Below are 25,889 nucleotides of genomic sequence, written 5' to 3' on the forward strand. Positions count from 1 at the left end.
TCTCAATGAACTCATCAGAGACTACTCATCGACTTTAGATTCCCAGAGGTGCCCATCAGCCTAATGTATTTATTTATTCATATTTATGCACTGTGCCTAATGCACAATAACAACTTGCTCGTTTCTATGTGACTAAATCGAAAAGGATATTTCCATTCGACGATGCTGATGCATGCCCTCCGGATGGGATTTTTCAGCGTTAAACACAGCAATGCCCGGGGAGGACGTGTAGCTGTGGTTGTACCCTGTTTTTTCTGTTTCCCATACTGCTGTCGTTTCCTCTGCGTGGAGCTAGCTGTGGATATTGTTGCATTGCCAGCACTACCCATCAATTTGGCCTGCCTGGCAGCATCGATAGCAGCCTGCCATGACAGAGCTGCCCCTGGAGTAGGGATATGCTCTGGGGCAAGCCCTGCAGCTGCGTTGGCATTCATGTTGGCATGAGCTGGACGGGGACTCCCATAGTTGGAACCTAGGAATGAAAAACAAAGAAATATATTAAGCTATATTAGCAGGAGAAGGAAACATTACTTTGAAAGAGCTTAAGCTTCAGTAAAATAAAGATTTCAGGTTAAGTAAGCGTAGGGTAAAGTTAACAAAAGTTAACAAAAGCACTTCCCTTCAGTTCAACTTCTTCATTTTATGGGAATACTACTCTGCAGTGTCAATCACCTTGAAATACTCTCACATGAAAATCCATGGACATGGAGTTGTTTACAACCTTCAATCAATACAATCACTAGGCACTCAATGTTAAAAGAAAATGTCCACCTTTCCCATCTTCTCCCACTCATTTAGCCAAGTTCAGTAGTTTGAAAGTTCATAAAGGTCAGGATAGATCTCACTCCTTCAGGACTAAATAGACTAATGTCATACATGTAAATGTGTAGAATGACCCCAAATGAGGCGCATGCACACACAAAAAGAGAGGGAGTTTGACCTGACGTGTGCATAGGGGTAAAGGGGTCTTCTATTCTTTTCAACAGCATAGGGGACTGACATCATAGCTACTTTAAAAAAAAAACACTCCCAGGAGCTTAACAAAAACCCAGGAAAAGCGAAAATGTAAAGAAAAAAACCAAAAATAAAAACATAGCTTTAAAACTCCTTTTATGAATTCATTCCTGAGAGTATGTTGTGTTGGTGTCATGAACTGGTGACTTTTAAACATTATTTCTGCTGCTTGTATTTTAAAGAGACTGTCACATTTGAACAAACCAAAAAAAACCCCACCAAAATGTTACCATTCAAAGAAATTATCTCAGCCAATAAATTTTTAAGTACTCTTTCCCATTATTTAAGACATTTGTGTTTTACTAAAAGTTTTCAGACACCTTCTCCTTGATCATGTACTGAAATAATGCAAACTCTAATTCATATATTCAGACCCAAATTACTATGTCTATGACATCTGTTTGCTATCATTAAAATCCTGATGCTCCAAATCTTTAGCAAGATGACCTCACTGTAAGGTGAAATGGCACATGAGCTTTTGTTTAGCTACACCCTTTTGTGATATGTAAACAATGAGCCACGTTCTGGCTGTGAACTACACATTTGCATATGCTCAAAAGGAAAGCCTCGAAATTCTATTATATATTTTTATCTGTGAACTAGGCAGTAGCTCATGTTTTGGGATATTAGTAATTATATTAGGAAGCTGGAATGTCCTGTAGCAGTATAAATTTGAACCAATTACAATTACTCCTTCACAGCACATAAATAAATTATTCAACTTGTGAGAACATCAGCTATCCTTGAGAGACAGCAGTTCCCTTCACCTCTGATCAGGTGCTGCTGCTCTTCACAAAGGCATACTCGCAAAGGGGAGCAGAAGGGGAGAAACCAGAGGAAGGAGTTAGATCATCTTACATAGCAGAGCTAGCTCATTACCTAACATTGACTGTGTTCTGCTTTAAGGAGGATTAATAAAGAAATCCAGTGATATTTAAGCAGGCAGACCAATTGAGTTCCTGTACAAGGGAAACAAAAGGGACCAGAAGAAGGCAACCTAGTGCCTCCTATCCGTAGAATACATTCTGAGAGATGATTAAAAGTGGGGGAGGGAAGTTAGCAAGTTGCTTGGAAATCTTTTTTTTTTTAAATCTTCTGTAATTGTTGCTTTCAAATTGTCTATATAGTGTCAAGATACCACAGCAATAGCTGCATTATAAATGCATTAGAGTGAACAGAAAGATACAATTAATCTGTTGCAGTCTTCTGCTCTAATCTATGCCCCTAAGTAAAAAGCACATAAGCTTTTAAAATACATCTCTCACTGAAAGAAGAGACAGAAAATTATTAGGTCAGCTGATGTTTTATTTCAGGTTTCAGAGTAGCAGCCGTGTTAGTCTTTGCGAGAAGGTGCCACAAGTAGTCCTGTTCTTTCTGCTGATGTTTTATGTCAGCCATCTCCATGAGATTATCAGGCTGTTCTAGTTTTCTTCTCATAGCAGGAAAATTTTGAGCTTGTCTCCTGCTCTCTCTGTTATTTGAAGACCACACATCCACCCACCCCAAGTTCATTGCAATATGAGAATCCTTCGGGAGTCCCACCATATTCGAGGGAATAAAGATCTTCCAATACATGAAGACCAAAATAACATACTGAGATTCCGACTCAAATTCTTTTTAGATTGCAATGCAAGATTTTAAAGACTTGGGATTTCTCCAAGGATCAGTGGCAAGCAAGGTGGATGTCAAACTCAATGACCCAAACACACAATTCATCATGGACCCAATCAAAGATCCCAGCAGCTTTTCACTCTCATAGAATATAGGGTCCATTCTGAACTGTAACCACATCTGATGGCAGATGTACCTACATCCTCCATAAGACATAATCCTATTTGTGACTGCAAAAACAAACTTCGAACTATGGAATGCCTTGTCAACCAATGTCCTCAGTGATCATTTGCTGGTGATACCTCTGCCATTCACTTCATGTCACCTGAGGCAATCAACTGGACCACCAACCTAGATTTGGACATCTCACACATTACTCGTTTTTATGCCATACGAAAGAAGAAGACAACTGAAGACCACGTGGCTAGGCACCATGGGTTAAAGCTGATTAATAACGAGGGTGCAGTATGTTAGAAAGAAAACAGAAGTGGACTGGAGCCAGAAATGTGGTGCTTCACACCCATACAAAACAGTCAGAGTGCAGAAAAATAGATTTTAGGGCAGAGTACATAGGTTGCCTAGATCTTTTCTAGATTAAACAGTTGGTAACATGGCAGACAAAACACACTTTACATTTTCTATGCCTTGGTGAATTGGTGCACTATTAGTGTGGGACAACAAGTCTCCAGTTCTTATCAATTATACTCTGGGTTGCACATTTATTTTCAGACTGTTTTCATATGCAGTGTTTTCCTTTATCTTCCCTTTCCATCTCTCTAACCTAAAGCTGCTCTTTAATACACACTTTTTGGAGAGGATAGGAAAAGATCTGTGTTTTACAGAAGAAGCAAACTTACTGACCCATTACCACTGTGTTCTGACCATGCTGGCTGGATCCCACTGTCATGAAAGTAAACAGCCGCTGCATTCTAACAAAGACTTCTCTACAATTCGGGAATTTCTCTGTTAGTACTGCTTATTAGTTAGGTTCAACATAAGAACTCAAGTCTACGCATTTTGACTGATGTATTGGTCTGGTTAAGAATGCAATCTTCTAGTGGCTTCACTATCTTTTGTTTCTACTGCGGTGATGAGGCCCATAATAAGTCCTTTGGCACAAATTAATTTTAAATGACTAGTCAATGACAGTTTAATATTAACAAATATTGAAAATATTGATTACTGATAAAGATCTGTCTGTTTAATGAGTTTCTGAGATTGCAGACACTATCTGTGCTCCATAACTAAAGGCAGTGACAAATGACTTGATCTACAGGCACTTTAGAGAAATGGTTTAAATTAAAAAAAAAAAAAATCACACAAAGCTCACACAGTTCCATACAAAATGGAATAAACCACTGATATCACCAGGCAAAATAGTACCAAAGGCACCATAGCCAAAACTTGCAAAGTATTCTCTTATAGGGCAAAATTCACTCTTCTCCTTCAGAGGGTCGGTACTAAACCATAAGTGTTCAATGGTGCAGAGGTCTCATGTTGGACGGCTGAAGAGCAGGAGTGAATTTTACTGAGAGCAAAGTCGTTTTTCATGACACTGTAGCACAGTGGCCACCAACCGCCTCTAATTCTCTTTCATCAGGGCCCTTTAATAACTCACTATTTAAAAAGAAAAGGAGGACTTGTGGCACCTTAGAGACTAACAAATTTATCTTAGCATAAACTTTCGTGAGCTACAGCTCACTTCATTGAATGCATCCGATGAAGTGAGCTGTAGCTCACGAAAGCTTATGCTCAAATAAATTTGTTAGTCTCTAAGGTGCCACAAGTCCTCCTTTTCTTTTTGCAGCTACAGACTAGCATGGCTGCTACTCTGAACCCTGTCACTATTTAAAGATAATTCAAACAATTCCCACAAGGGGTTCCATTTATTTAGTCTTCTGGTACACAGCAGCCCTCCAGGCCTCAACCCTAGTTCAGTCTCTGTCACTCTGTAGTCCAAAATAACACAAAGTCTTTGAAAACAGAACACAAGCTCTCACAGTCCCAGTTTCAGCAGAGCACAGTCTGCCTCCTAGCATGCCCAGCCTGGAATTTGTGCTTCTCCACAGGTTCTCTCATGTGGTGCCTTCCCCTACTGACTAAGAACTCCGCAGAAGCCTTCTGACTACTCCCTGCAGTGTCTACACGATACAGTTTCCTAGGCTTTATCCAACAGGCGGGCCGGGCCGGGCTGGACTCGGCTCCCCTCTCACCCCCACCCCTGGCTGCAACTGCCTTCTGCCTTTTACTTTGGAATCCCCTGATTCCCCTCAGGTGGGGCTCAGCCTGTAATCAGGGCTAACTTAGCCACAAGCTATCCTGTCCACAGGTAACCCACCCATGCATTTTAATAAATTATTAAATATCAATCAAGGTTGTAAATTTAAAATGAAGTCAAAATGTTGAAGTTAAGATTGGTCTACCAGTGGGAATTAACCATGCTGCACATGCTATACATTACACTACACATTTTACAGCAAAATCACCCAAAATAATGTATTGTGATCACCATTAAAATACTTACAATTGCTGTTTGCAAGTAATTCATGGTGTATGTGTCATACCAATGCCAACAATTTAATGATTTAAATGGTGAAAACTGTATATTCAATGTGGCCAAGTTAATTTTAACATGAGAACCGTAATTTTTGCATTTCCTGACTTAATTTTATTATTTGCAACATTAATGTTGTATAGATGTAGAAAATGAAATGTGGCTGCAGCACTATGGAGTTGTGTAATTGTTCTTTTTGCCTACAGCTCTGTAAACTGTAGCACTCTACAGTTGATGCAGCTGCACAGATATGCAAAAGCCCATGCCCTGGAACAACAGAATTGTATAATTGTGTTGTCTCACAATTCCATGGATTTTAAACTTCAGTCTGTAGCTACAGGAAAAACTTTGCTTCACCAATTCTGCACACTGAGAACTAGCTACATACAAAGTTCAAAATCTCAAAGTTAACTCATTGGATTCATTTGTGTGCAAAAGCATGGCCTTATCCTGCCATCTTTACTCAGACTAAAGTCTCAGTTGACATCATTGGGGAGTTTTGCCCAAGGACTGTAGGACTGGATACAAAGTAGTCTTCATATTTAAAATAGATAAGTAAGTAAAATAGATTCCCCTCACCCCCCGCCCCCACACTTACTTGCTTACTATAATAAATAATAAAAATAAATGAAGACAGTTAGCTCAAACATTCTTATAATTAACCTTTGGGCTGACACAAAGCATTGTAAAGTTTCCTCCCAAAAGGAGAATTTCTGCAAAATTCGTAAATGCAAACAAGGGGTTTTAATGAAACCTGAATGGCAATCTGAAATTTAGTTTTTGCTACAGCAAGAGTTATACTATACACCTGCCCCTTTAAACATCACATCAGGCTGAAACTCAGGATGCAAGTTGCCAGCCCAGGTAGTAGATTCAAATAATTTTTTGCTATAAATTGGTTTTGAACACCAGATCACACAAAAAAAATAGATTATTTGAGATGATTCTCTGCCAAATCTGAGACTAAACATTTTTCTTGTAAATTAAACACACACAAAATCTTATTCAAGTTGCTTTTTACTTGGGAATAGATACATTTGCTTTTTTTCTCTTCAACAGAGCCTCTTTATGCTGCACATCATTAATGGAAAGAACAGAGTCCAGTAAGAAGCAAAAGAGGCTGCAACCATGAAAATATTAAAAGGAAGTCACTGTAGGTTGCGGGATCTGCCTGGGCTGTATGTAACTGAGTCAGATCTTTAAGTTTGAAAATTACATATTGACTGTTCATGGCAAATTTTCATAATTTTGTTAACACTACTTAGGTTGTAAGCTCTTTGAAGCAGGGAGTGTCTTTTTGTTCTGTATTTGTACAGCACCTAGCACAATGGGGTCCTGATCCATGACAGGGGCTCCTAAGCGCTACGGTAACAAAAACAACAACATTACCCATCATCATTCTAATGAACCTTGGGAGGGATCTTCCCCTTAGAATCACTGCATAAAACATGCTCTGTGCATAGATTTCCTGCCTCCCAGATGTGTGTTGGGATCTACTGTGTCCACAGCACCATGTTTCCTCTCAACCCTTAAACCCCTGCAGGGCTTTGATCCAAGGATCTAGGGATGGAGAGAGGGAGAACCAGAGGACATTCCCAAAATTCCTCTAGGCTCCTTAAGCCCTGTGGAGTATCAACTCACAAAAAAGATAAACAAGTATTCCTTTCTACACAGAACCCTCCACACATGGGGAGTCCTGTGGCAACCATGAATGCAGGACTCCATGAAACTATGACTCCATTGGAGAAAGGGGGCCGATGAGCTGATGCAGCTGCACAGTGCCTCAATGCAGTTGTCTCTGTCTCACAGCAAATACCCCAAAATCTGAGCAAGATTTGATGGTTAAGCCCCATGCTTCTTCCAAAGGAGACAACTGTGCAGCCACATGAAAGAATTGGAGGATATGAAAGGAGGTATTGCAGAACTGAGTTGGACCTTTATGGTCAAACATATACTCAACAAAAATAGGGAATCATAAGTTGATGATGCTGAAATAGCTTTATCTCTTTGTATTCTAGTATTTAGCGTCTTCTAGTTGGGGCAGGAGTGAGAGGTCACAGAACAATGAGTGATCCAACGTACAAGATATGCTCTAAGATGTAGTCACAATAACTTAAACTACTTTTATGGAATTATGTCTGACCCACAAAAGTCTATTTTGCCAGGATATTTTGTTTGCATCCAATTATTAGACACTGATCTCTCCTTTTAAATAGGTAAGCAAAGATTAGCATCATTGAAGTGCTCCTGCACATATACGAACTTAAACAGCATGAATATCTGACATTACATTCACAGTCTCGCTCAGTCAATATATTCTATTTCAGAATTGAGCTTCAAAACAAAAACAATTGAACAGTGTCAGAAAGAGCTACAATAGACCTCAGACGTTTCTGTTGTCTGTTTCAGGTGATATGGCCTTTAAAGATTACATTTCTCTTTATAAGCATGTTTTTGAATTAACACAATTCAGATTAATTATTTACTAAGGGCATAATCCTGTATTTACAATAAAGGCATTATAGTCTCACTGACCAGCTAATTTACTTTCTGTGGTTAAGTCTGCTATAGTGCAGACTCTGGATTCCTCTTCTCACCCTCTTCAATTGGCAGGATGATGATGACCAATCACCATCAAGGATTTTCCCACTCTGTATGGTTTCTTCCTCTGCTTCTCCGGTTTGACGAATTCCATTCTGAAAATCTGGTAACCTACTCCCCTCTCTCTTGCTCACCAAATAGGTGAGTATCTTATCAAAGCTTAGTTTGAAAAGCCCAGTAGGGTGGGAATCAGCACTGCCTCGATAGGCCCACAAAAAGCAAATTAGCTTGTAATTTGCCTTTCTGTGGCTCAGTTGTGACAATGCACTAACTGGCCTCAGTATACCAGTACCCTATTTAAAAAACAACAAACAACAACTCATGTAGGAGAACAAGGAACACCAGCCTTAACTAGGAAAGGAAGTCTGAGAATTATGCAGCAGGAGGGGGGGAAGCACATTTCCCAATAAGCCTGCTGAACACTATGTCTGCTAAATGCAACTACCTGCTAGATTTTTTTTTTTAAAGTGAGACTGTTCCCCAGGTACAAGGCCTGATGAAATACATCCTAGAATATTCAAGGAGTTGACTGAGGATATATCTGAGCCATTAGCGACTGTCTTCAAAAAGTCCTGGAAGATGGGAGAGATTCCAGAGGACTAGAAAAGAGAAAATAGAGTGCCCATCTATAAAAAGGGAATAAGGACGACCCAGGGAATTACAGACCAGTCAGCTTAACTTCAATACCCTGAAAGATAATGGAGCAAATAATTAAGCAATCAATTTGCAAACACTTGCAAGAAAATAAAGTTATAAGTAACAGTCGGCATGGATTTGTCAAGAACAAATCATGTCAAAGCAACCTAATAGCTTTTTTTGACAAAGAAACAAGTCTTGTGGAGAGGGGAGAAGTGGTAGATGTGATATATCTTTACTTTAGAAAGCCTTTTGATATGTCTCGCATTACTTTCTTATAAACAAACTAGGGAAATATAACCTTGATGGAGCTACTATAAGGTGGGTACATAAATGGTTGAAAAACCATTCCCAGAGAGTAGTTAACAGTGGTTCAGTCAAGCTGGAAAGGCATATCGAGTGGGGTCCTGCAGTGATCAGTTCTGGGTCCGGTTCTGTTCAATATTTTCATCAATGATTTAGACAATGACAGAAAGAGTATACTTATAAAGTGTGCAGATGGGAGGGGTTCCAAGTGGTTTGGAGGATAAGATTAAAATTCAAAATGATCTGGACAAACTGGAGAAATGGTCTGAAGTAAATAGGATGAAATTCAATACGGACAAATGCAAAGTACTCCACTTAGGAAGAAACAATCAGTTGCACACATATAAAATGGGAAATGAGTACCTAGGGAAGGAGTACTGCAGAAAGGGATCTGGGGGTCATACTGGATCAAAAGCTAAATATGAGTCAACAGTCTAACACTGTCGAAAAAAACCCCAAAAACAACAATCATCATTCTGGGGTGTATTAGCAGGAGTGTTGTAACAAAGACACAAGAAGTAATTCTTCCGTTCTACTCCACGCTGATTAGGCCTTAACTGGAGTATTGTGGCGCTCAGAATTGGACACATTTCATGAAAAATGTGGACAAATTGGAGAAAGTCCAGAGGCGAGCAACAAAAATGATTAAAGGCCTAGAAAACATGACCTATGAGGGAAGATTGAAAAAACTGGGTTTGTTTAGTCTGGAGAAGAGAAGACTGAGAGGGGACATAACAGTTTTCAAGTACGTAAAAGGTTGTTATAAGGAGGAAGGAGAAAAATTGTTCTCCTTAACTTCTGAAGATAGGACAAGAAGCAATGGGCTTACATTGCAGCAAGGGCAGTTTAGGTTGGACATTAGAAAAAACGTCCTGTCAGGGTGGTTAAGCACTGAAATAACTTGCCTAGGGAGGTTGTGGAATCTCCATCATTAGAGTTTTTAAGAGCAGGTTAGACAAACACCTGTCAGGGATGGTCTAGATAATACTTAGCCATGAGTGCAGGGGACTGGACTACATTACCTCTTGAGGTCCCTTCCCGTCCTACGATTCTATGATTCTATAATCTGCCAGACTGAGTTGCACTGAGAAGGAATTTTTCTAGATTATCCTGTCCTAGGAAATAATGAGCTCCAATTTCTCCAGAAGGACCTCCATTTTCCTGGCCAACAGAAAGAAAACCAAAACCCCCCACTTCAACAAGCATTTCCAGGCCTCTTGAAGGAGGCTCCTGGTGGCGACTGGGGTCAGCTCTCTATTTCCAAGCTGGAGAACATATTTCCCTTCTTTGAACCATGGCCCACTACAGCAGCTGTGAAAATTCAGCTGCCACAGCAACCTAAAGATCCTATTACTAAGAAGAATATTTGCATTCATCCCAAGTAAGCCTCTGGAAGTAGTGGAAGAAATGTGAGAGAACCAATTGAGGGAATAACTAGCAGCAGCTTTCAAATAAAACAACAGTTCTGCTGGAATAAATACAGTCTTCCAAAGAACACACTGGATCAAATAGGCATTTCTAATACAAATTGGTACCAGTTATTCATGTAATGCTACATTAAACCAGTATCTGTTGCTTTTAAGCATTTCTAGTGTGCCTATCACCATGGTATCTATGCATTAATATGTGCTGTAGCTGAACCACACGTCATGAACACAGTGTATTCCATGTACTTGCTGGTACAAACTCCAAGCACAAATACTAGTATGTAGACTAACAGAGAGCTTTCTTGCTTACATGCACTTTTTCACATCTATCAGCTAAATCAAATATGCAAATTCAGGAGTCAGCACTCAGGGACATCGACCTAATACCTCTCTGGTATAACTCCTTTGATTTCAATGGAGACCAGAGGGGACAGTTGGAGGGGAGTGTGTCAATGCTGATGCAAAACAAATGCCTCTGATCTCTGATGAATTTCAGAATCGGAACTCAAATTTTGCAGCAAAAGCTAGTTATTAGAATGGGTTGAACAAAACTTTGGATCCAAACAACTTCTCCAATTTTTTGGGAGTAGGTGGGTGGGAAGGGAAGTGATAGGAAGTCTGAATCTGGAGCAGACATTTTGCCTCAGGGCTATCTCGAGATCCTCAAAGAAGTCAGGACTACTGTGCTCCTATTGCTCAGTAGTACATCTAGTTAGATACACAAGTCCAGGCACAAAGGCAGGGTAGGCAAAGGTGACAGTAATTCCACCACAGTGTGCTGTTTTGCAGTAATTCTCTTTGTCTCAGGGTCTTTACTTCTCACAGTGTTGTATGTCCTATAAGCTTTACTTCCCATAAATTGCACAGTGTCTCATGAAGCTGCTTTGTGCTGCCCTTCTCTTCCCCCCTCCCTGTCCCGCCCCCGCCAGTCAGCGTCCCAAGCTAAATGCATGCAATTAGGCATCCTTCCATCATGTTGTCTATGGGCATTCTTAAACATAGGAAACTTCTGCAGATATAATACTCCATCAGAGAAGGGGGTGCGGGAAGAAGTTCCCTTCCCTCATTAAATTAGAATATTATTTCCAATAATCCATCTTCCTAAATCTACATTCCTACATACATGCTGGACACCCCTGCTCAGGAAGATATTTGTTTAGCAGAATTTTCACTTTTGTTGTCCTCTGTCCTTGAATTGATACTATCTGACAGACCTCGGGTCCACAAACTAGTGAATGGATTATATTCATCTGCATGTATTTTTTTCATCCGTGATTTTGTAATATGGATAATATTCTTCATTTAGTAAGTAATCAAAATATAATTTATTACCAGCTGTGAATAGAAGTTCAAAATAGTCCTCACTTTATTAAATGGTCTCAGAATACCACTTATGAAAGAACACAAGATTGAAATAGATTATACAAAATGAAAGACAACATGTGCCTGTGTGTACATGTGCACACACGTGTGCATGGTAAAACAGCAGCTTTTTCTAGCCAGCCTCTGGAAGCAAAAGCCACATCAGAACTTGTTTTTTCAACTGAGGCATGTCACAGATGAAAGACCACCTTGTGACATTCCTTTTCCTTCACAGAAAGCCATGCCACAAAATCCTGCAACCCTAACTACAACACTGCATAATAAATATTGGTTGAGTTTTTCTGATATGGAAATTTTGCATATCCCTGTCACAAAGAGACTATCAGACACAGGGACAAATGATTATTTACAGGTGATATATATTCTCTAAATAATTTAGAGCCTGCAAGTTTGCTGATTTTTACATCCGACAATGCTATTTACAGTTACTATGATGCCTATATCATAATCAAGAAATGGATTGGAAGCCTGTTTTCAGCGGCATCATGCAAACAGTGAATAAATAACATAAAATAGAGATTGTTGCATGGGCCAAGGTGTGTATTAAACATGGCATGTATTTAGACTCATACACTGTAAGGTAAGCAGGAACCATCATGATCATCTAGTCTGACCTCTTGCACATTGCAGGCCACAGAACCTTGTCCACTCATTCCTGTAATAGACCCCTAACCTCTGGCTGAGTTACTGAAGTCCTCAAATCACGATTCAAAGACTTCAAGATACAGAGAATCCACCATTTACACTAGTTTAAACCTGCAAGTGACCTGGACCCCATGCTGCAGAGGAATGTGAAAAAAACCCAGGGTCTCTGCCAATCTGACCTGGGAGAAAATTTCTTCCCATTCGCAAATATGGCAATCAGTTAGACCCTGAGCATATGGGCAAGACCCAGAAGCTAGAAACCTGGGAAAGAATTCTCTGTAGTAACTCAGAGCCCTCCCCATCTAGTGTCCCATCTCCAACTATTGGATATATTTGCTGATAGCAGTCACAGATCAGCTACATGTCATTGTAGGCAGTCTCATCATACCATCCTCTTCATAAACTTATCAGGCTCAGTCTGGAAGCCAGTTAGGATTTTTGCCCCCACTGCTCCCCTTCGAAGGCTGTTCCAGAACTTCTCTCCTCTGATGGTTAGAAACCTTTGTCTAATTTCAAGCCTAAACTTGTTGATGGCCAGTTTATAGCCATTTGTTCTTTTGTCAACATTGGCATTTAACTTAAATAACTTCTCTCCCTCCCTGGTATTTATCCCTCTGATGTATTTATAGAAAGCAATCAGATCTCCTCTCAGCCTTCTTCTGGTTAGGCTAAACAAGCCAAGCTCTTTGAGTCTCCTCTCAAAAGATAGGCTTTCCATTCCTCGAATCATCTGAGTAACCCTTCTCTGCACCTGTTCCAGTTTGAATTCATCTTTTTTAAACATGGAAGACCAGACCTGCACACAGCATTCCAGATGAGGTTTCACCAGTGCCTTGTATAACGATACTAACATTTCTCTGTCTCTACTGGAAATACCTTGCCTGATGCATCCTAGGACTGCATTAGCCTTTTTCAAGGTCCCATCACACTGGCAGCTCATAGTCATGCTATGATCAACCAATACACTTAGGTCTTTCTCCTCTTCCAACTGACATGTCCCCACCTTATAGCAAAAATTCTTGTTGTTAGTCCCAAAGTGCATGACCTTGCACTTTAGACTATTAAATTTCATCCCATTTCTATTACTCTGTTTTTCAAGATAGTCCAGATCTTCTTGTATGATATTCCAGTTCTCCTCCCTATTGACAATACCTCCCAATTTTGTGTCATCCACAAATTTTATTGCCACACTCCCACTTTTTGTGCCAAGGTCATTAATAAACAAGTTAAATAAGATGGATCCCAAGACTGATCCCTGAGGGATTCCACTAGTAACCTCCCTCAAGCCTGACAGTTCATCTTTCAGTATGACCCACTGTAGTCGTACCTTTAACCAGCTCCTTATCCACCTTTCAGTTCTCATATTAATCCCCGTTTTCTTCAATTTAACTACTAACTTCCCATGTGGAAGGATATCAAATGCCCTACTGAAATCCAGATAGATTAGATCTACTGTATTTCCTTTATCTAAAAAGTCAGTTTTCTTCTCAAAGAAGGAGATGAGGTTGGTCTTGCACAATCTATCTTTTGTAATTTTATCCCAATTACCGTTTACCTCTATGTCCTTAATTATTTCTCTTTCAAAATTTGTTCCAAGACCTTGCATACCATTGAGGTCAAACTAGCAAACCTGTAGTTTCCTGGATCACTTTTTCCCTTTCTTATAAATAGGAACTATATTAACAATTCTCCAGTCATAGGGTACTACCCCTGAGTTTACAGATTCATTCAAAATCCTTGCTATTGGCTTGCAATTTCATGTGCCAGTCCCTTTAATATTCTTGGATGTAGATTAGCCAAGCCACCCAATTTAGTTCCATTAAGCTGTTTGAATTTGACTTCCACCTCGGCTGTGGTAACTTCTACTTCCGTATCCTTGTTCCCATTAGCCACCCTGCCACTACCTCTAAGCTCTTCGCTACCCTTATTAAAAACTGAGGCAAAGTATTTGTTTAGGTGTTGGACCATGCCTAGATTATCTTTAATCTCCACCCCATCCTCAAATACTTAGGGGTCCCACTTCTTTCCTTGTTTTCTTCTTATTTATATGGCCATGGAACCTTTTACTATTGTTTTTAATTCCCTTTGCAAGGTCCAATTCTGCTTGGCTTTTGGCACGTCTCACTTTATCCCTACACTTTCTGACCTCCAAGAGGTAGGTTACCTTGCTGATTCCCAACTTCCATTCCTTGTAGGCTCTCTGCTTTCTCTTAATCACCTGTCTGAGATGCTTGATCATCCAGCTTCGTCTACAAGTCTTCCCTACAAATTTTTTCCCCTTCCTTGAGATGCAGGCATCAGATAGTTTCTGCAACTTTGACAAAGCATTCCAAGCCTCCTCCACATTCAGACTCTTGAGTTCTTCAGTCCAGTTCACTTCTATTACTAATTCCCTTAATTTTTTTAGTTTGCCCTTTTGAAATCAAGAACCCTAGTTGCAGATCTATTTTTGTTTATCCTTCCATTTAGTTTAAACTGAATTAGCTCATGATCACTAGAACCAAAGCTGTCCCCTACAACCAGTTTTTCTATGAGGTCCTCACTTTCCAGAGATCTGGAAACCCCAGCAGAAGTCAGCTGTACACAGAGATTTTCCCTGACCAACTAAACAATGAATGGTACAAGTTATTTTGACTTCAAGATTGTGAGATTGTGCCTTTAAACTGCTGCTTCCAGGGCCTCTGTGTACTTGCACATATCCAGTCAGTAGCTTTCAGAGGCATTATGCTTAAAGCAGGCATAATGTGTCTGGAAGGGCTGGACAAGTGCATAAAGTATCATCAACTTCTATTCCACTTAACGTGTGCAACATGTACTCCCTCTGTGTCTGCCCACATCTGATAGGTATGGTGCAAAGCCATCATTTCCTTATCCCCTTTGAGATTTCTAGCACCATTGTTTGCACTTGAATTTCCCAGTCCTTGTGTCTGGGAGCACATAGACTGAGATTGTACCTGGCCCCTAAGCAAGGTTGCAAAGGGTGAAGGGAAAGCTCATGCAGGAACTCTCCATACCTAAGTATCTCTGCACCTCATTCCCATAGGGCAGATGTAGATCCCTTGGGATCCCAGCATTCCCAGGATCAGTCACTCTAGCATTGAGCCTATTTATCCAGTAATTTGGGGCTTATACACACTTTCCAACCACATAAACAGTGCTCAGAATTTGGCCCTAACAGAAAATATGGGTAGACTTAAGTTACAGCTACATTTTCTCCCAAATATTTGAAAATGTCTTTTCATTTTACTTATGTTAGCAGCTGAGTTCAGAGCTCTAAGCTTCCCTCATAATAGTTGATGACATTATTAACATCTAAAGCAGAGCTTGCTGCATTGTCTTAAGTATTAGGATATACCAACTCCTGTAGGAGAACCCAGGTAAAATAAGTCAGACCTACATTTTCAGAAGGGACTAGTATTCTGAAGGCCCCAATTTTTGGGTGCAAAACATTTGACACCTTAAAGAGGCCTGATACTCATAGGCAGGTGCTCAGCACTTTCTGAAAAGCAGACCTCTTTAAGGTGTCAAGCTGGGCCCCAAAAAGTGCAAACACCTGAAAATTTAGACCTCAGAATTTACTTATAAATAATATTTTTGTAATGTTAAGATTACATATCTAATATCCTAATGAATTAAGGGGGCACTATATACTTGAAATATAGTCAGTATAAAAGGAAAGTGAGTTAAATAAAATAAGTACTAAAATACTAAACCAGACCTTAAGTTTCTCTGTTAATCTTTTTGTTTTTACAGTCACATTTTCTTGTTTTTAAAGTATTTTTCTCTCCTCTGTTGCTGTGGAAAAGACCCTCACAACAGGAAAAACTAACTGTACAGGGAAAATAATGAAACTGACTATACACAAAGTTCTGTTAAATGCACAAAGTTAACTAAATGATAAAAGACAAATCTTTTTTCTAACCCCATTCAGTTATTATTATTATTTTTAATTAATATTATAGAAGGTAAAAATATTCAGACAGATGGGTGCTTTTTAACTTGACAGAGTTCCCTTAAGGTCTTAGAGAGCAAAAGGAAAAACACTTGAAACACTTTTCCACACAGGAAAAGCAGCTCCTGAATTAGAAGAAAGAAGGGGGACGGATGTTGCCCCAGTGGCATCATCCCACTTTCCCTCAACTCACAACAACACCTGCACTGGTACCTGTATGGGATTTGACCTTTACAGGTTGGGAGGGGGCAGAGGAAATCCAATCTCCCTGGAATTGCCCCTTCACTGAACCTGCAGAAATGTAATGAGTGAATTAATGTTGACTGATACATGAGAATGAAAAAACTCAGCTTGAGTCTTAGATTTCAGCAGATAGAAAAAACATCTTTTTTACTTGTAAACTGAGCATATTTGATCTGGAATCACTGAGACAACTGTATTTTTACAGGGGCACTTTTTACAGTAGAACTGCACTTTATTAAATCATTTGGGTATTTTTTAAAGCATTTAAGTTTATCTTTAACATGCCCACATTTCTCTGACATACTTTTGTATTTTCTGATATCCTCTTGGAATGTGTTCAAAGTCTGAAAATTGAGCATGTGTGATATCCAGATGCAAAAACAGACACTGACACTGCTCTGCAAATTTCTGCCCTAAATTAGGCACTGAATCAGAAGGTTACATCTGCAGTAAAGAAAAAAAATGTACAGGCAGAACTATCTGCTAGCATGAAGCATGTCCAATGATAATAAAAGGTGGGAGATGTTACAAAAGGAGGATCCCTCACAAGCAATGTTATGAGTAAAAAACACAACGTCTGGCTTGCATCTTAGGTTGAGAGCTGTAATGCATAACCCTGAAATAGTTCCTATGTCACTAGCTGTCTATACAAACATTGTTAACCAACCACTCTGACCTTTTCTGCAGTGGGTGCAGACAAATGCACAAGACAGTCTCTATAGATTCTTTCTAAAAATATAAATTCCTGTTTATACAAAAGCAGATCCATTGATCATTACTGAATACACACACACACACACACACACACACAAAATCCCTGATCAACAGAAAAACATGGCAACAGTAGCTACAAACCAGGATTGTAGAACTCTCAATTAAAAGTTGGTGGGTAATTACTATGTGAATGCTATTTAGGCAGTATTGCTAATCATTGATCAAGTTCTATGACTTTCTAATAGGCCTCAGCTCCTACTGAAGTCAATAGAAGTTGAAGCTTCTCAGCACCTGTAGATATAGTAGGGCGGGAAGGACCCTGAAGAGGTCATCCAGTGAGTCCAGCCCCTTCCACTGAGGCAGGACCAAGTATACCTAGACCATTCTTGACAAGTGTTTGTCTAATCTATTCTTAAAAACCTCCAACGATGGGGATTCCACAACCTCCCTTGGAAGCCTATTCTAGAGCTTAACTATCCTTCTAGTTAGAAAGTTTTTCCTAATATCTAATCTAAATCTTCCATGCTGCAAACTAAGCCATTTACTTCGTGTACTATCCTCAGTGGACATGGAGAACAATGGATCACCAAACTCTTTATGTCAGCCTTTTACATATTTGAAGACTATTTTACATATTTGAAGACTCAATCATCTCTTCTCTAAACTAAACATTCTCATTACTTTCATCATAGGTCACATTTTCTAAACCTCTTATTTTTATTGCTCTCCTCTGGACTCTCCAGTTTGTTCACATTTTTCTTGAAGTGTGGTGCCCAAAACAGGACACAGTACTCCAACAGAGGCCACATCAGTGCCATGTAGAGTGGAACAATTACTTCCTATGTTTTACATACAATGCTCCTGTTAATATACCCCAGAATATTTGCCTTTTTTTCAGCTGCATCATATTCTTGGCTCATTAAATTTGCGATCCTCTATAATCCCCAATCCTTTTCTGTAGTATTGCTGCCTAGCCAGTTATTCCCCATTTTGTATTTGTGAATTTCCTTCCTAAGTGCTGTGTTTTGCACTTTATTGAATTTTCTTATTGATTCAGACCGATTCTCCAACTTATCAAGATCATGTTGAATTCTAATCCTGTCTTCCAAAGTGCTTGAAACTTCTCCCAGCCTGATGATATTCACAAATTTTGTAAGTGTATTCTCCACTACACCATCAAAGTTATTAATTAAAATACTGAATAGTACCAGACCCAAGACGAAGCTCTGTGGGACCCTACTTGACACGTCCTCCCAGTTTGACAGAAAACCATTGATAACTATTCTTTGAATATGATCTTTCAACCGGTTGTGCACCCATCTTCTAGTCATTTCATCTAGACCACAATTTCCCTAGTTTGCTTATGAGGATGTCATGTGTTACTGTGTTAGAAGCCTTACTAATGTCCACATATATGACCTCTGCTGCTTACTCAAAAAGGAATTATGGGTTTGATGTAGAAATTATTAGGTGAGACTCTTTGCCCTGTGCTATGCAGGTGTCATACCAGATGATCATAATGGTCCCTTCTGGCCCTAAAATCTATTAGTTATTCACGGACAGTTTGAGAACAGCAGAAGACTCTATGAAGTTATGTTGCGATTTAAAGTAAATTACTTCCAAATAAATCTCTCAAATGTCCCCTTTTATGATATATCTGGGCTTATAAGAAGAAACATCCAACATCCGCTCACACAGATCCTGGTCTCCATTGTCATCATTATTCCAAGTTATTTGCAGCGCAACTGTTTTTGCCATTTGTAATGTCAACTGTTGCACATTTCACTAACAAATTTAGGAATAAAGACACCTAAGATTTACCTTAGATGGAACACACTTTATGAGAATGACAGAATTCAGAGGTAACTATATTATTTCTCTCATTCTTCTAAGATTTTGTTTCATTATCTATTTATGGAAAAGCCATGACCAAAACTTGTTCTAAATAAAACTGACTCCAGCAAAAAATTGAAATGTCTTTTTAGGTAATTTTATGTTATATGTAACACACACAGATACAACTAAAAGTTAGTCCACCAACTCTAAGGATTATATATTTAGCACGATTAAAAAGTATTTAATCTAAGGAATCCATTAACAGAAGTCATGTGGCTAAATCTCCATGCAGAACAATTACCTTTAAAGGGCTCATACAACATCTGCACCTACTGGTGAATCTCGCTAAAAAAAAAAAGTCTTAATAATTGAAAAATATTTTGCTCTAAATTCTTTTAATATGTATCTTTAGAATAGAGTTTAATAGTTTGGGCACTGTAGTTAGAAAGCATGGGTCATACAGAACATTAGCACATTTTTCTCTTATTGCATGTTTTCCTATCCCTTTCAAAACTCAATATAATATAACTAGATCAGTGCCATTCAGTCATTTATTTATTCTGGTCCATTGAATGAATAATACCTCTGCCTACATACACAGAGCACACCAATACATATGTCCAAGACATTAGAATGGCTCCAAAAAAGGGGTATTCCAGTTTCTTAAGTACATAATATGCATTTTCATAAGAATATTTTTAAAGGAATAAAAGAAATTTAGAACCCTATGACAGTTTCGCTGAAGAGATGACAGATAGCTAGAACTAAATAAATCTGTACCGACAGGTTTCTGTTCAAGTCACAATGGAGACTACAGTTTGCAGCACCAACTACCACCTTTTCAAATACCTAGCTGAGATGAACACATGGATCAAAAGCAGCTGGCTGAAGCTGAACCAAGATAATATGGAGCTGATTCTAGTAGGAACAGTGAGGAACAAAAGAACTCACCTCCTCCCTAACTACAAATCCATTGAGAGCTTCTGCACACAGATTGTTAAAATAGTTCTCAGCTGTGAGGTTCTCTTTTGCTCCTCAATGCTACTGGAGGCACGTAGACACAGCAGCAAGGATGTCCATTTCTATCGGCAGCTGATCAGAAGATTGTTCCCCTTCCTGTCAGACTCAGCCTGGGCACGCTGACCCCTGCATTCATGAGACCCAAGCTTGATTACTACAACACACATCTAGGAATGAAACCACATATCCTGAATAGGCTGCAACTGGTTCAAAACTACATAGAGTTCAATTTGAGGACTTTCTCCTGATATTCAAACCCCTCCAGAGGATTTTTCCCAGCTAGCGGAAAGACTCTCTCTCTCTCTCTCCATGACCTTAGAGTAGATGACCTCTTGAGTCCCTTCCAGCCCTACATTCTGATGCTTCTATGACAGTTACATTCCACTGGAATCATGAAGCTGTTGACCAGTGGAGAAGGCTTATAACTTCTCAAGACAGAATCATCACAGAAGCTGGACCTAGTCTATGGAACTCCCTCTCACAAGAGAAAAGAATGCCCAGAGGTCTCACCATACTGAACCAGGTAAAACCTTCATGGAAATATGAAAGAGCTTCTGATAATGCAGATAATAAAATGGGAGCAAATGAAACTCTGTCCTGATCCTCCAAATCTTTATATTCCATAGTTCCTTTTCTCCAGGAGAGTAAGGTACTTGCTGGATATTAGCCTCTTCATTTCTCCGCAAAATAACTCCTGCTGACCTATTAAGTATATCTGCTGTATTGCTTGTAGTTGGACCATCTGGTGTCTGCCCCCTGTGCAGTCATTATAAGGGTATTTAGTTTTATTAAACAGGGCTTTAAGCTCCATGCTACCACACACAATTTGAGGTCTATCAATGCAACCCTATATTTAAATAATGTTAGAGTTCTGGGGTAGATAGGCAGAAGTAACACAATTCAAAATTCAAGTTGTAGACTCATCCTTATGGCCAACCTTATCCCCTTTTGAAAAAAAAAATCACTCTGGTGTGTTATAGGAGCAACACATTTGATTTGTGCCCTTTGATATTTGTGAATCTGTCTCTGGATGGGGTTTCCTTAGCTATGCTTCTGGCAAATAAGGAACGGCAAGGTCCTATAGGGTGCATGCCAAAAAGTGTAGCAACTTACTACAAAAACAACCTCTAAATCCTATGCACTAGCCAAAATCTCCTCATTGGCACACTGCCACTACTTGCAGCATAAACGTTCCCATGCAGAAGATCTGAAAAATAAATGCATGTTCAAACAAAAACAACAACAACAGCCAAAGTATTCTGAGGAAATGTTGACTGAATCAAGGCAAAGCCAAGGTATCATATATGCTTCCTTGGAGAAACAAAGTGAGATAGTAGATACTACAGAAAACTGATAGCAAATTCCCTTTCATGTCAGTGCAAGTTCTGTTTAAAGTCAATGGCATGATATGGCCCATGCATTTTAACTTTCTATTGGTCGAAATATGTGCCCTAGTTTGGCACAATATAAGCATAAGCTGATGTCTAAGCATAAGTATCACTAGGATATGGTGGGAGTGGGCTTCATCTCAGACTACAAAAGTCTTCAGAACATTTTACTGAACTGTTCGCTTTCTGAAAATCAGGCCTCTTTTTAAGACATCTCAAGCTATATGTATACTGCGGTCCCTTATTTTATATACTGCCATGTGTTTGTAAAAGTTCTAGGCTCAAATCTTCTGCCACATTGTATCCAGTTTTGCTTTGTTTTTTAGTTGCTTCAGTGGGCATTTCTAGCAACACCCACTCGCATTTACCTCAAATCATTTTCCCACATGAGTGCATAACATGGGTACATATTTGCTTATATTAATACAGATTAGCTAAGGTACATTCTCTCATTCTGTCTGACTTTTTCCATAATATCCTATTATGCAAAGAATACACTCCTCATCCCAATGCACCAAAACACCACCTCTCTGTTTTCAATGTCCCCCCTTAATCCTCACTCTCCCCTCCCCCATCCCCACAAGAGGTAAATCCAACAAGCAAACAACATATTTAACTTCAAATTAATCTTTCTTCCAAGTTTCCAAGAAGACCAAGCCTTCTCCATTTCTGACTTTTAGATGGTAAACTCTTCAGAACGGGACTGTCTAAATTATGTGTCCTATTTAGTGCTAAGCACATACTTGGCACTTAACAGATAAATAATTATTCGTTCTGATCCATCTTAAATAAATTTGTTTCAGATTTTAGGACCCAATCCTGCAGGGCCTCCATTCACCACGCCTCCATTACCTGCAGTTAGGGTTCCACCTGCAGAGGGCTTGTAGGGTCGAGCTCACAGCCAGTGCCTGACCCCATCGCTCTTCATAGGAGCCAATATTTTTAAAAGTGGCTAATGAAGTGGCACTTTTCAGATGCTTAATTTATGATCCCCTTAAAAGGGGCCTGATTTTCGGAAACTGGTAAGCACCTCCAGGTCCCTTTAGGGTATTAAATGGGTACCCAAAAATTGAGACATCCAAAATAACTAGTCCGTTCAGAAAACCTTGGTCTTAGCATCTATGATTTACCTATTTCCTTCTGTTCAAACTAACGTGAGTTTCCAACTTCTTTTTTGTTGTAGGGGTTTTTCTGTTTGTTTTGTTTTTTAAACAGGCATAACAGGAGTTATGCTGGCTTATGCATTTTCAATATATGAACAATAATCTTCAGCTGCAACTACAGGGTCCATATAGTTTCGGCAACATATTATGAGCAGGTAATACGTATATCCAATCTGTTCCCCATGCTTGTATCTTATTTGTGACTGTTACAATCAACCTAAACAGGGCCCAGCAAGACAACTACCTGATCAGTAAGTACTGCAACATTTTGTTTATACAATTTATATCCTCTTGTTTTTTAGCACATGGTGTTCTTTGAATAGCTAAAAGTAAACAGCACCCATTTTGTCAAGCTCAATAGTGTAAAAGCTTGATAAGCAGTATTTTTGCTCACCATGAATAGTCTAGGAGTTTGATTAGATATATTTTAAAACTTGAATCTGGAGATTAAAAATTGATTTTCAAGTGTATTTCACAGCTTATTCATTCTGAAAAAGTGCTCTCTATCTTTTAGACTTTCATTGGGGATGAGTAAAATATATTGTTTACCTCTAAATAACTTGGAGCCTATTGGTCCATCAATTTTTAAGTTGAACTGCCCATTTAAATCCATGAGCAGGTCTGCTTCACAACTCATGGGACAATATGGCCCAGGAAAAATATTGGAGCAAGATTTTATCTTGACAGACAAGAAAATATTAGATTTGTGTTATTTTAATCCATTCATTGTTTTATGGAGTCAAAGACGTTCCTGGAATGTCCCAAATCTAAATGATGACCCAGAGTCCTAGATTTTGCACCTAGAATTCTAATTTAGTTTAAGTGGTCTAAAATTACATATTGTTTACACTGTTGACAATATATCTGAGTCGGCTCAGCAGTACAAATTATTCCACTTAAGGTTAGCATAAGTTACATTCAGATCAACTCTATATCCATCTGTTTCAATTGTCAATATACAAATAACTCTTGCTTCTTACTACAGGCACCAATTTAAAATCAAACCACAAAGATTCTGAAATCACAAATGCGGAATTTGGTGAGCCACACTTTTGCGACAGGTAGTATACTGGTGGATCCTCAGTTAACCAGAGAGGCTATCAGACCCTTAGACACTTAACTAAATCCAAATTCTAGATATCTGAATGCAGATCTGAAGGGAGAATTTGGTCTTTTGAGTACTCTGCCATGTCTGCATATTACAGACATTTTCAATGCTGCATGACGTAGACACAGCAAAGTGCATTATAGATGACATGACGTATCAGTCCTAACTTTCAACCTCCTGACATTTGTCTGTGTCACACCTTAACCTTACTTTAGGTTAAATATATTTTGGAGTATATTCAATTGCAAGAATGTTTTTTATCATCATCTTCAATTGACACCATTATTAACCTCCTGAATTTACTTAAACTCCATCACGTATCATATGGATCATTGCAATGCTTCTATATCTAAAATGCATTAAATCTACTACTAACAACTAGATAATATAAGACACATTCCAAATTCAGAATTATTATTATTATTATTGTCAAGAATGCATGAAGCAGAGAAAATATAGCCTATATCTGACAGAGCTGGGATAGACTGACTTGCAGGGAGACTCAGATACTCTTTTTGTGAACTTAAGAGAGTATGTCTGACAAATGTGACATAAAATTTGTAATAGGGACCACACGTGGGCAAAGGAAAAGTATCACTTTTTAAAAGGGAGGATTCTTTAAAACTATTACATCCCTCTGGCCAAGCCGACAAATGGAGAAAACTTTTTTTTCCCTTCTGCTTTTGGAATAAAGGATCTGAAATCTGATAACATGAATGTTCTTCCCTGTAATGCCTGTAAGGAAGAAATGTTGACTTAATTACTCATTTAGGCCATATTTACTTTATAATTATAGTGTCATGTTCAGTCATTTTAAATTGTTTTTTCCAAAATATCCAAAGGCAGGCATCCACATCATGGACTGAAAAGTTGAAAAACTTCAGTTAAAAAAACAAAGCCATTTATAGAAGCATATTTTAAAAAGGAAAGATTCTGTATCCTTTGGGATTTCAATGTACAGATGGTCACCAATTTGTATTTTCATGGAAACAATTAACTGAGTTTTCACACAGGATAAAGAGAGCTCCCTCAGGGATAGTCATATTCTTCATCTCATCTTTGGATTTGGTCTGAAAATTTACGTCCACAGGTCATCCACATTGGGGATTTAGCTGTCATCTTGCAGGTTTCAGAATAGTAGACAAATATGTCCCCCAACTCTGTACTAACCCACATCTATTTGTATCCAGCTCAGGAGACTGATGAGTCCTGTGGATTTTTTCAGTTTCCTTACTGGTGCTGAGGCATATTGGACTTCACTTTCTAAACAAGGTGTCAATAAACTCATTGATAACTAATCCCATTGTTTAAAGGAGACAACTCCCTGGCTCCCTTTGTTGCATTCTGGTTGTTTCTTTTGCCCAGACATCACTGGGGTTTAATGAGGATACCTGGGACAGAATGCAGATGGGTCATATGGTAGATAGAAGATGGCAGGGAAAGGCACCTGGAATCCATTCATCTTCTGTACAAAGGACTTTATGGGGGTATACAAAAGAGCATTAATCAAGCACAAGAGATTTTGTGTGTCTCCAGCCAACTACATTTTAAGAAACTACCCAGCTGAGCTCTATCTAGTAGCACTGCATTTGATTAATCCAAATTTGCCCCCAACAGTAGTCACTTCAATTGAAAGTTTGTAACAGAGGAACAGAATTCTTCTGTTGACCTGCTCTGTTCACAGGTAGTGCAATCCTGCACGGAATTGCTCATAGATTTCTGCTGACTCATGGCTGCAGGAGAGTGTTGTTGACTTCACCTTGGTTATAATGGTGGTGAAAATGGTTTTCTGAGCAGAGTGTATGCAGGGTCTCAGCTGAAGAATCCTTGAGGAGAAAGCATAGAAGCAGCCAAACCTACGAAGGCAGCTTGGACTTGAATTTTTATCTTTTATTTTTATTACCTACTGTTAAGTAAAGCATAAATTCAAACCCCAGAGAGGGAATTTTTGACCTTTTACAGTATGTAGGGACTACGTTTGGCACAGGGTAGGAAAACCACCTGCTTACACTGCTGTGACAAGCTTAGTATATTTGTTGAAAAGACTGGCTCCAGGTTTGTCTCACCATGCCTTTAAATTATGAGAATCTCAGGCTTCCAGGGTACTGTCTACCCTGTCTATTGGCTTAGTTCAGTGTGGTTTCTGGTGAAGATGTCCGTGGTATGTGGGTTCCCTGAAACCCACCATCTGTGGTTCCAACAATTGATGATGCTGGCTAATTAAACCCAGTAGCATGGCTGTAATTAAGCTATTGGCTGGCACATCTAAGTTAACATTCTGTCCTTAA

The 25,889-nt window shown here is 39.1% G+C and overlaps 1 protein-coding gene across 1 annotated transcript in view; it reads right to left on the reverse strand.

The window, feature by feature from the left end:
- The window catches only part of CACNA1C (calcium voltage-gated channel subunit alpha1 C), a 706,039-nt gene that overhangs the window by 596,707 nt on the left and 83,443 nt on the right, over nucleotides 1-25,889 (reverse strand). The window contains exon 2 of the mRNA XM_048828634.2: nucleotides 149-472. Within this exon, the coding sequence (XP_048684591.1) occupies nucleotides 149-472 (324 nt within the window). The remainder of the gene's footprint in view (nucleotides 1-148; nucleotides 473-25,889) is intronic.

Source organism: Caretta caretta, chromosome 1, assembly GCF_965140235.1.
Source record: "Caretta caretta isolate rCarCar2 chromosome 1, rCarCar1.hap1, whole genome shotgun sequence".
Classification (NCBI taxonomy): Eukaryota; Metazoa; Chordata; order Testudines; family Cheloniidae; genus Caretta; species Caretta caretta.